The following is a 12,626-nucleotide window of genomic DNA, read 5'->3' as shown; positions in this document are numbered from 1 at the left end:
CGCCTTTCTCTTGATCCGTTTCCTGGCCGTTTTAAAGGCGCCGCCCCCGCAGGGGCGTCTGCGTGAGCAGGCGTTTGGTGTGTTGCGACACCACGGACCCGAGCACATGAGGGTCGGACCCTCCCGCGTGTAGCCGTGCGCGGCTTAGCCGTGTCCGGGGAAAGGGGGATCCTGGGGGTTGATCCGATGCCGGGTGTTTGGACCTTTAAGGCCCCCCGGCGGAGGCAACACACCTCTTTGGCCTCTGCTTCACGTAGACGGCACCCCCGGACTGACCCACCCGGGGGAAATCGGTAGTTGCCTTTTCCTGTCCTCCTCTCCATTCTGCGTCTTTCTCTCTTCCTTTCAATCGTTCCTGTCTTCTCGTCTCTTCTATTTACTTCCAACTTTCCTGGCAGCGAGGGTTAACCTTGTGTGGGTGGCCAACCTTGGGTACTCCAGATTGGGTTATAGTGGCACCGTACAACTGGCGAGGGCTTGTCTTACTCGTAAGACCTGCTCCGTCCCCATGTTGGGCTCGGTGGTGGGCGGTTGGCGCTGCTGCCGAACTCATGACCTCTATATGGCTTCTAGTAAACCACTTTCCCTTGATCGCCCTCTAAAAAGAGGGCGCACCGATGCAACCTTTCAATTCTTTTTGAAAACCAATGAAGAAAATTTCCCTAAGTACCATGTAATCCATAGTGAAAGTAACACGAGCGTCCGTAAATTCTCCCCCTTCTTGGTGGCGAAATGCCTTCGCAACACGATAGGACCTGGCTACAAAGCCACAAAAATGTCCAATGGAGATCTGCTCCTTGAATTGAAAGATAAATCCCAATATGAGAAAATGAATGACTTGAAATGCATAGGCGATGTAGCGGTCACTGTGTCCGCACATCGAACCATGAACACGAGCCGTGGAGTAATCTCCGAAGACGACTTCATGGACCTTAGTAACGAAGAGCTTCTTGAAGGTTTTCAGGACCAAAATGTCATCAAGGTAGAACGAATTCTAATCCGCAGGAATAACGAACAACTTCGAACAAAGCACATTGTACTAACCTTTGGTACCAGTGTGTTGCCTAGTACAGTGGATGCAGGATATATCAAAGTACGTGTAAGGCCGTACATTCCAAATCCTCGACGGTGCTTCAAGTGCCAGAGGTATGGGCACGGTTCCCAGACATGCCGAGGACGGCAGACTTGCGCGAAATGCAGCTCGAACGATCATCCATCAGACACTTGCGACTCATCTCCACATTGCGTGAACTGTGATGGAAGCCATCCAGCCTACTCTAGAACGTGCCCTAAATGGAAGAAAGAAAAAGAAATCATTACACTAAAGGTCAAAGAAAATATAACATTTCACGAAGCAAGGAAACGTCTGTCATACTTGAATCACACGAGCTTTTCCGAGGTGGCGCGACGGGGGGCAGCGTCACAAATCTCCCGGGAGTCTACCGCGGTCACTGACAGTGGCCCGGTAATCACTCCGCCTGCCCCCCTGGTGGCTGCAGCAAATGCTGCTCCATCAACATCGAAGGTGGACCTGCCGACTCCAGTCCCGCAGGTTCCAAAGCTAATCCGAACTCCACGGCCTGGGACGCGAGTTTCAGCGCCTAGTTCACGATCCTCCAGCACCTCAGAGAAGGTTATGGAGGTCGATCAAAAATCCCCGGCGTCATCGACGCCGAAAGATCAGCGCTCTCAGGAGCGCGCTAGGAGAGAGAAAATACCTATAACTCCTCAAAGGAAGGGACCGGTAACCTAAACGGTTACCGTCCTTGTATACATATTACCTATTTTTAACATTTTCTCTTGAACACAGACAACAAAAACCTTCCTCAATATGGCTACACAAATAATTCAGTGGAATGCCAGGGGCCTATTTCGCAATCTAGATGATATCAAAGACCTACTTGCGGAATATCAACCACGACTGTTCTGTGTTCAAGAAACACATTTAAACTCTACACACCAGAACTTCTTAAAACAGTACACAGTTTTCCGTAAAGATAGAAATAATGGTAATTCTTCTTCAGGTGGTGTGGCAATCATAGTCCAAAAATCAGTAGCATGCCAGCATGTATCACTCCAGAGCTCATTTGAAGCAGTAGCTGTTCGGGCTATACTGTTCAATCATCTTATAACGATTTGCTCCATATATATATCGCCTAATGAACGGTTTGACACAACAGAATTTGAAAAGCTGATTGACCAGCTTCCTGAACCTTATATAGTAATTGGAGATTTTAATGCTCACAGTCCATTTTGGGGTGACTCAAGATGTGATGCCAGAGGACGGGCAATAGAAAAGTTCCTTCTTTCATCTGGAGCCTGTCTATTTAACAAGACAGAGCCAACTTTTCACAGTCCTACACACAACACGTATTCATGTATTGACTTAGCCATAGGGTCAGCATCACTTCTTCCACACCTGGAGTGGAGAGTTATCAGTAATCCATATGGGAGCGATTATTTCCCTACACTCCTAGAAACAACAAAGTGGCACGATGGACCAGCTTACCCCAAAAAGTGGAAACTTCATAGTGCAGACTGGTCGAAATTCAGAAACATATGTAAACTGTGCCTGGAAGATGTGGACCACCTAGGTGTAGAAGAACTGGCAAGCTACATCACTGAGCATATCCTCTGTTCTGCTAAAAACTGCATACCTCAGTCCTGCACAGATAAAGTCAATCCAAAGCCGTGGTGGAACAGAGACTGCGAAACTGCAAAGAAACGGCAGAACAAAGCATGGAGTAGATTTTCACGCTATCCAACCACAGAAAACCTAATAGAATTTAAGCGGTGCAAAGCAAATGGCCGCCGCATCCGCCGAACATCCAAAAGAGAAAGCTGGTCACGCTACGTATCCTCCATAAACTCATACACGGATGTTAGTAAAGTATATAACAGGGTACGTAAACTAAAAGGTCAACGTGCAAATCCTTTTCCTCTCATCCCTGGCTCTGGCGATACAATAGAAGATCAAGCAAACACTCTTGGTCAGCACTTTGAAAGAGTATCAAGTTCGGAAAACTATTCCGAAACTTTCTTAAAGCATAAAAGAATAGCAGAAAATACTCCTCTGCGCCCAAACAAGTCATCAGAAGGGTACAATAGACCGTTAACATTCCATGAACTCAAGCTTGCCCTAGGTTCTTGTGGTAGTTCGGCTCCAGGTTCTGACACAATAACTTATGAAATAATCAACAATCTCCCTTATGAGACCCTAAACTGCATCTTAGGTCTTTACAATAAGATTTTTGCAACTGGTCATATACCTTCATCTTGGAAAGAAGCAATAGTCCTACCAATACTCAAACACGGCAAAGACCCTTCCTTAGTTAACAGTTACAGACCAATTGCACTCACTAGCTGCTTACTCAAGGTATTTGAAAAAGTGATTAACCGTCGCCTTGTGTTCTTTTTGGAATATAATGGTATATTGGACCCTCGCCAATCTGGTTTCCGAAGAGCGAGGTCTACAACCGATAATCTTGTTCTCCTTGAATCATATATACGTGATGCATTTGTACATAGCCAATACTGTTTATCTGTATTCTTTGATCTTGAGAAGGCATATGATACTGCCTGGCGTTACGGTATTCTGCAAGACCTGTCGTCCTATGGAATTTGTGGTAATATGCTGAACCTTTTGCAAGATTACTTATCTGAAAGAAAGTTCCGCGTAAGAATTGGTAATGTACTATCACGCACTTTTATCCAGGAAAACGGTGTACCACAGGGAGGAGTGCTAAGTTGCACACTTTTTATAATCAAAATGAACTCTCTCCGCTCTGTTATACCACCCACGGTGTCTTATTCTGTCTATGTGGACGATATCCAAATCAGCTTTAAATCTTGCAACTTATCAATATGTGAACGCCAGATACAGCTGAGTGTTAATCGGCTGACGAAATGGGCAGACGAAAATGGGTTTAGATTCAGTGCCGAAAAGACTTCCTGTGTGCTGTTTTCTAGGCGAAGAGGGGTATGTCCGGACCCCTGCATTACGATGCATGGGAGAAGCCTCGTTATAAGAAAAGAACAAAAATTTCTGGGTGTAATCTTCGATACCAAGCTAACCTTCATGCAGCACATAAAACAGTTGAAGCTGAAATGTCTTAAAACCATGAACCTTTTAAAGATTTTATCTCATCAGTCGTGGGGAACAGATAGGCACTGTCTCCTATCTCTTTTTAAAAGCCTTGTGTTGTCACGCATAGATTATGGATGTATTGTTTACCAATCGGCCTCAAAGACAACGCTTAAGCTACTCGATCCTGTATGTCACTTGGGTATCCGTCTAGCGCTTGGTGCCTTTCGGACGAGCCCCGTCCAAAGTCTGTATGCAGAATCGGATCAGTGGCCGCTGGATTATCAACGTACATATCTGGGAGTCACCTATGCAATAAGAATCATGTCACTAAAACAACATCCATGCAAAGCACTCATAAGTGATCAGTCGACAAATCAGTTGTACCTAAACAGGCCTTCACACACCCCGCCGTTTTCGCTGGCAGTAAAATCTATTGCAGAAAAACTCGGAGTAGTTTTCACAGATATACAGGAAAGCGACAATGCTGAACCCATTCCACCTTGGGAGCAATGTCCTGTCACTTGTGACTTGTCCTTTAGAGAGCTTAAGAAAAAGAGTTGTCCAAGTGCCCTCATCCAGCAACATTTCATGGCTGTTGAAGACAAGTACAGATCCATTGCACTTTTCACTGATGCTTCAAAGTCTGCAAATTCGGTATCATGTGCAGCCCATGGCCCAAACTTCTCCAACTCTAAAACCTTACATAAACACAGCAGCATCTTTACAGCGGAAGCGTATGGTATCCTGATCACTGTTGAGTATATAGTTCAGCACAAGATAGAAAAGTCTATAATATACACAGATTCCTTAAGCGTTGTCACAGCCCTGTCCTGTGGCAAAGCAAGCCGAAACCCCGTAATTAACCAGCTCCTTAAACAGATTCATGTAGCGCATAAACAAAACCTTGCTCTTGTTGTATGCTGGGTGCCAGGCCACTCTGGGATCGCAGGCAATGAAATGGCGGACAAAAATGCTGGAGAAGCGGCTCATCGGGGTACAATTGATGTAAGTTGGGTACCTGGTGTGGATATGAAACCTGTGGTACGAAAGGCGCTCCGTAATCATTGGCAAACTGAATGGGACAAGGAAGTTCAAAATAAGCTTCACCTGCTCAAACCGCAGTTAACCAAATCCTTTCCACTGAAGCTTAATAGACACACCGAAGTCACCCTGGCACGCCTCAGAATAGGACACACTTATGGCACACACAAATACCTCTTGACAGCAACTGACCCACCGACGTGCACACGCTGCGGTGAGAACCTAACCGTCCTACATGTCCTCATTCAATGTCCTGAACTTCACCGACACCGATTGACTCATTTTAGAGAACTCTACTCACACCATATACCACCCCATCCCTCGATGTTCTTATCAGAGGATGCACTTTTTAATTATAAAAGAGTGCTTAATTATCTTGCGCAAGTTAACTTTCTCAACATCATCTCGTACCATCCTAACCTTCAGATTGCGCCTCACAGGTGAGGCACAGTCTGATGCACAAAAGTATGTCTGAGCTCTTGCGCTTCTTGCGTAAGCAAGAATTGTACACCAAGGGACTTGGACAATCCAGAATAAATTAACATGTGTGCCTGTAGCAATTGTTTTTAAAGCCCTATATTTATCTTAGTAATTATTTTAGAATTCATCCACTAGTATCTGAAGATCTTACGTGTAGGCCTCTATACAGCCTTTATTTTAAATCATAGTCCTAATCTCACGATGTTACTAAACCATAACACATGTACTGGCGCTCTTTGGCCTTAGATGCCCTTGCGCCATTAAACATCAATCATCATTAAAGGCGCCGATGGTTCCCCAGCCACCATACAGTCCTGACGTGGCTCCCCCAGACTTCTTTTTGTTTCGGCGCTTGAAAACTACTATGGAATGCTATTATTTCGGGACAGTAGACAAATTCAAAGAGGCTTGCACCAACGCTCTAATTTACATTCCGCAGGAAACCTACCTGACACCTTCTCGCTGGAACCGATGTATCGATGCAGGAGGAGCCTATTTTGAAACTTATATTGTGCTGTATCGATCTCGTCAATAATTTTTTACTCGACTCATTGACATTAGTTTCCCGACATAAGTGTATATTGTTTAGCAGAAAGATAAGCCCGAAAGGTTGTAAACGTCTTTTATTGTACGCCACCGATTTTAATGTCACCCGCCTAATATAGCCGCAAGGCCACTTTGACAAGCACTGGCAATGATGAAGTTATTACGTAGTTTTGCGATTACTTTTATCTAGGCAGCGAAAAAAAAATCAGTTCAAAGATACCTGTCAATCGCAGGTGGATATCGAATCGACGGTGCTACTATGTACCCGCTTCACACGCAGAATAATACTTCAAACTTTTCGCCTTCAGTGTGCATTGGTACGTACATAAACACAAGAAACTGCTACTTAAGCCAGCTTGCAGAAGCTAAGTTGTCATTCCCATCCATAATCTAGATGTCACACAGTGCAGTTCTTTTCCATTGCAACATTGTCTGAATTATGATTTCAATAAGCGCTTACAGCTCGCATACTATGCTGGAGTTCTGCAGGACTCACTATGATGTCGTTGTGTAGTTTGATTTATTGTTTGGACATTACACCAGGTGCTAAAATTTTTCTCACAAGGAAGTATACTTGAAAGCAAAAAACGAAAAGGAGTGGGGGGAGGAATCTACCCGCAATTTTCCTTAAGTTGGCACGTAAGAAGTTCTCCAAGTAGTGATAATAATTAATCTTGCTGAAATATTATGAATGTATCGCTACATAGCTGATTTCACTGCGATTCAAGTCACTTGTACAACAATACTCAAAATTCAGTAAGTAAAACAACAACCATAATTTGTCGTGCAACCCGGTGTATGCAGCAGAGCTATTGATGGCTGGACTAGTCGAAAATGCATCCTTTCTTCCACAGATCCTTCCATACTACGTGAGCAGTTACGTCACAAAGCTTTCTGGATTCACTGGTCTTTTTGTCGCTGCCATCGTAAGCGCTGCCACAAGGTAAGGGTAGGGAAGCAATAAATAACTGTCTAACTTATGTGAGTAAGTGCTACAAATTTTGCACAGAGAGATTTGAATTAATGATGCTTTCTCAAGCTATCCCCACCGTGCGAGGGTCTCATGCGCCATTGCTGAGCTTGTGAGCGATATGATTGTGGGCTGCTACAATTCTTATAGATTCCGCACAGTGTGACTAGATCTGGTTCAAAGCCATTTTATTCCGGAAGTTCATCAAAAACACTGCCTAAATAGCTACAGTGTTGATTGTATTTTGATAAATTAGAGAGTACATGAACCTAAAGAGTGATAATCTATAGACTTAGGCTAATTAGAAGCTTGATATTATTGAATATTTCCAACGCTCTTAGGTAAGAACAGCAAGACAACAGGGCAGTAGGAAGTTAAAACGGAGTGCTTTTACAAGCATACTCGTAACATCACGATTGCGTAGAACAAGAACTACGGGAAGCAGAAGAACTTATCGTTTTTTCATCTATATCAATTAGAAAGTGATCAGCCGCCTATAAACGCTGTCCTGTTATCTATGTTCATGTGGACGAGAATAAAGATGCCTAACGTTGATTTTATGTGACCGAGTACCTAGGTACGTTATTTATTGCATGCATTATATTTCAACGAATCGTTGAAGAATATCAAGTTATCCCCAGACAAAATACGCTTTCGGGGCTGCTACTTCATTTTTCTCCGCAGTCTGGTCCGGTGACCACAAAGTTGAACTTCGCTGCCTCCTATTTCAGCACAATATCTTCAATAATCAACTCCCAGGCTGCCGTTCTTTACGTGGATGTACTGTCACCGCGCTTTCATAGCGTAAAGCTTCATTTCAAATGGGTCGCAAGGTGTACAGGTAAGTCTTATTTTCCCGTTAACATTTTGCGTAAGACTTCTGAAGTGCTACTGCAAGAAGTTCTGATATCTCGAATGGTATTTTTTATTATCTATGTTATGAGAGTTAGAATGTGACAAGAAATCGACAACGATTTCTTGTCACATTTATTTATAGGTCTGTTGTACAGCCTATGAAAAAGGTGAAAGGTATTGCAAGGCTACATAAAAATTACGTCGCCCTCTTTTACTTTCAGCATTCCTACTAGGTGCGACGATGACGCTCTGCAGCTGTGCTTGTGTCTATTTGGGATCTATCACAAGGGTAAGCATGCTTTATAGTTCTTCACGTTCTTTCAGCGCTTGAATCAAAGCCTTCATCTTTGAAATTATGGCGACGAAGGCGCCAACGGTAATAAGAAGGTCAGAGGGCGAGAAAAGAGCATAATGAAAGAACTGTGAAATATAAGTCAGTTGCTGAAGGTATGGGGGCGGGATATTGTGTTTTCAAGACAGCATTCGGAAATGCTGCTTCTTGAGATGATTCGCCGTAGCTCAATGTTGTGGTTGATACGGCATGGAAGGCCAGTTCCTCTGAGACAGGGAAAGCCAAGATCTTCCACAACAGTATCAGAGTTAGGACCGGGTGATGATGTGTCTCTTCAAAGAGTGGAATAGGCTGGCATTTGCACCAGATTGGTGCCGTAGTGTCTCCTTGTATCCTTGTATGTACCCTGCATATAATTCGCTCAGCATAATCATTCGTCTTTTCATGGTGCGTTCTTTTGTTTCATTTTTTAAAACAAATAGGTTTCGTAATAAACGCCATCTGCGCGCCGCTATAACTGGCTGCGTTCTTTGTACGGTTTCCATTTCGCGTCTTTAAATCACTAGTTTATAGCGCCACTCGGCGGCACCGTGTTATGCGCCTGACAAGCAAGTCTGTTGGCGCGCTGGTTCCCCCTCCCCTTCTCTTCTCGGTAGTTAATAAAAAGTCAGTTTTTGTACAGACCTCAGCGTTCACGGTCTCATTGCTCTTCGGCTGCGCTAGCAACTCGGAGTTTCCTTGGCTATGTCGCCCGTTTTCGTTGTTGGCGGTCGGTCTTCCAGCGGCCGATGCAAAGGCGCCGATGTCAAATGCGCGTGCTATCACCCCGTCAAGTTACTGGAAAATCTCAGATTAAAAATTCCTCTGATGGAAACGTCGTCGCCGTCAAAATCGTGGTCATTATTATTGTCATGAGCAGCCTGTTTATGTCCATTGCAGAGTGAAGACATCTCCCAGCGATCTCTGATTAACCCTGTCATGCGCCAGCTCTCCCCATCCTATACCTGCAAATATTCTAGTATCATCACAGCATCTAATTCTATGCCATACTCGACAGCCTTACCTTCTCTTAGTGTCCATTCTTGAGCGCAATAACGTAAAGCTATTGCGATCTGTTTCAATTTTATTTCAGCCACTCGCCTTCCACAACTGGTCGAACATGTTTAGGGACACCCCCCACTTCGCCTTTCTTTAATGCGACATCGCAAGAACCACGAAAACGCCCCATTTGGTATCATGCGTACGCACTGGTTATGCGTGATTAGACCGAACAAGAGAAACAAAATTATTTCCGATTCCACGCCTTTTTGCACATTAGCCCTCCGCTACGGCATCAAACATTTTCAGGTTTCACCTATTTCGATTTTCTGGCACGCGACGTCACAAAACCGCGAAAACTCGACGTCAAAGTTACGTGTCTGCACTAAAGTGGCATTTAGATAGCGAACCGAACTGAACATTATTTTTCTTTCGAATTAGCGGCTCACAAGCCCGAAAAAGAAATTAAAATCGGATGTCGAAAGAATTTTGCTGTGTACCATGATGCCGTGTCATAGCAATGGAAAGACGGCAATTCATCGTTACCAGAAAGTAGCAGACGACGCGCGGAGGACAATGACATGGAAAAGAAACTTGTGCATTGGGAAAAAGGGGACGACTCTATCTTGGTTTCTTCAAAGCACTTCACTCGGGCGACTTCTTTATTTCCGGTGAGTAGCCCGCTGCATTATTTTCATATATCTTGAATATCTGGCTGGCGCTTCAAATCGGGGGAGGCGGTTTAACAAATTCGTGATCCACGCTTAAGCATTACTTGGGTTGGTAATTTAGTTGTCTACCTTAGCATTAGTGCTAGTAATGTCTTAAGCAGTTTGGGCTGCTGAGCACGAGGTCGCGGGATCGAATCCCGGCCACGGCGGCCGCATTTCGATGGGGCCGAAATGAGAAAACACCCGTGTGCTTAGATTTAGCTGCACGTTAAAGAACCCCAGGTAGTCAAAATTTCCGGAGTCCTCCACTACGGCGTGCCTCATAATCAGAAAGTGATTTTTGCACGTAAAACCCCATAACTTTTATTGTCTTAAGCAGCAGGAATACTCTCGCTATCATACTTTTGTCCGCAAGCACCAATAGCAGAAACAATGACAAGCTCGGAAGGTCTGAACTTGAATATTACACATGTGCCGCGAGGCGAGATATCGTTTTGACAGCATGCCTTCATTTCGCGGTGTAAGCAGATGTTATTTCCTAGTTCAGTACGGTGAGCTCTGTTTATTTGAACGCAAGAAATTTAGACGCAACTGCGTCTCTGTTTTCGCCGTCTTATGAAGACCCTTACACTCCCACGGCCCGACTCGTACATGTCGTTGACGGCGCGGCGGTCCCTGCTGGGATGTGCACAGCTCGGTTTACCGTTGCTGGTCACGAGGTGATTCTTATTTTTGCGGTCCTTGGGCAGTGCCCTTAGGACCTCATACTTGAACTTGATTTTCTTTCTGCCAATTCCGCTCAGATTGATTGCTCCGCCTGTGTCCTCCGCCTTGAACGGCCTCGCCTCTGCTGAATCCAGTGGCCAAGTTCCCCTGTCTCGCTTACATTGCAGTGCCTTTGTTCGTCTAGTATCTGAAACCATGGCGTATGTTGAATTGCAAAGCTCCCCAACTGTTCCAGATGACGACTACTACGGGACGCTTCCTACTGACGTCCTGCACACTCACGCTATCGCTGCACCCTACACGGTCATGTGCATTACGGCTAACAGAACCTGCCTTTCACTCGGGAATTCTGGCTTCATCAAGCAAGTACTTCCACGGGGGCTTTCCGTAGCTCACCTTTGCCCCCAACAAGACATTTAGCTAGAATCTTTCGCAGTGGATGCTACATGTCTTCTTAAGGGTAGTCCGACGCGGACAACTTGTGGCAACCGCGAAATTCGCAGCATGATCGCGAATGACCTTCCCCCTGAGCACGCTGAAGCCCTTAGACGTATTCTCGAGTCCTACCGCGATATTTTCGACTTGGTAATCGGCCTTTAGGCCAGACGTCAGTGGCCTTGCATCGCGTACACATAGGCGATGCCAGCCCCGTTCACTGACGCCCATATCGAGTGTCTGCGTCTGAGCGAAGCGTCATCCAGCAGCAAGTCAAAAAGATGCCAGCGAAGGACATTATCCAGCCATCATCCAGTTCCTGGGCTTTTCCTATTATTTTGGTTTAAAAGAACGATGGATCATTATGATGATGATGGTGATGATGATGATGAAGCCTCAATTAATGGCACAAACTCTCTATGGGGGAGAGGCCACGAATTGGGTGGTAATATCATTGAAAAATAAGATTGGTTAGTTAATTAATAAATAACACGAAAATGAAAATAAATGAATAACCCAAGATGGAAAATGTACTGTTAATACATGAGATAAAGTAGTGATCAATGCGACAGTCATCCTGGCCTTGATAGGATTACTAACAAAAACTTGTTACTGTAATATAAAAAGTAAAGGATATACTTAAACATGAGCAAGTTAAATTTTCATTAGTAATATTAATAAGATTGTAGCTGTTAATTGGTGCTTTTACTTTATTATGGTGCTTTTGTATGGACTATCGCCACGTCAATCAACAACATTCTGAAGACGTTTACCCAACAACGCAAATTTATTTTGCTATGAATTATCTTTATGGTGCCGCTTGCTTCTATCGACCTTCGTTCCGGATATTCTCAGATTGCGGTGAGCCCAACGAAATGAGAGAAAACGGCTTTTGGGATTCCTGATGTTCTTTACCAGTTCAAGGTCCTGCCTTTCGGTCTGTGTTTTGCCCCAGCCACATAAAAGTGAATGACTGACTATCTGCTTCATGGCTGGTATACATGCTTGTGTTATTTCGATAATAAAACTGTGTTTTCGCCTACGTTTTACACACACCTCTAACGCCTCCCGGCGATTCTTGACGCATACCGCGATGCCGGACTTCAGATGAATTAATGGAAGTGCTGTTTTGGCCGTCATCGCAGTAAACGATCATTGGCCACATTGTGGACGCTGCCGGCGTACAACATGACCCGAAGAAAATTTGAGACCTAAAATACTTCCCTGTGGCCAACTCGGCCAAAGATGTTCGCAGCTTTGTAGGGCTGTGCTCCTATTTTCGACAGTTTGTGGAGAATTCTGCAGTGCTTGCGAAACCGCTCACAGAACTTCTTAAACAAGACGCCCCTTTTACTTGGGGTGCTGCACAAGCCCCGGTGTTTCTCCGAGGTAACCATGCTCCTCACAACGCCTCCCATGTCGGTCCACTTCGGCCCATCAGCACAAACCGAAGTCCGCACTGACGCGTGTGGTTACGGAATAAGC

At 44.7% G+C, this 12,626-nt stretch overlaps 1 protein-coding gene and 1 long non-coding RNA gene across 2 annotated transcripts in view; one reads left to right on the top strand and one right to left on the bottom strand.

Annotated features, from left to right (window-relative positions):
- The window catches only part of LOC129382454 (sodium-coupled monocarboxylate transporter 2-like), a 63,002-nt gene that overhangs the window by 33,133 nt on the left and 17,243 nt on the right, over nucleotides 1–12,626 (top strand). Inside the window, exons 8-10 of the mRNA XM_055066420.2 lie at nucleotides 7,009–7,097; nucleotides 7,856–7,965; nucleotides 8,201–8,268. Coding sequence (XP_054922395.1) covers nucleotides 7,009–7,097; nucleotides 7,856–7,965; nucleotides 8,201–8,268 — 267 coding nt within the window. The remainder of the gene's footprint in view (nucleotides 1–7,008; nucleotides 7,098–7,855; nucleotides 7,966–8,200; nucleotides 8,269–12,626) is intronic.
- LOC140218975 (uncharacterized) lies at nucleotides 133–2,270 on the bottom strand. The gene is made up of 2 exons (XR_011895207.1): nucleotides 1,376–2,270; nucleotides 133–1,289 (listed from the first exon to the last, which is right to left on the bottom strand). It is a non-coding gene; the product is annotated as an uncharacterized lncRNA (long non-coding RNA).

Source organism: Dermacentor andersoni, chromosome 6 (assembly GCF_023375885.2).
Source record: "Dermacentor andersoni chromosome 6, qqDerAnde1_hic_scaffold, whole genome shotgun sequence".
Lineage (NCBI taxonomy): Eukaryota > Metazoa > Arthropoda > Arachnida > Ixodida > Ixodidae > Dermacentor > Dermacentor andersoni.
This window is presented reverse-complemented; position numbering and strand designations above follow the sequence as displayed.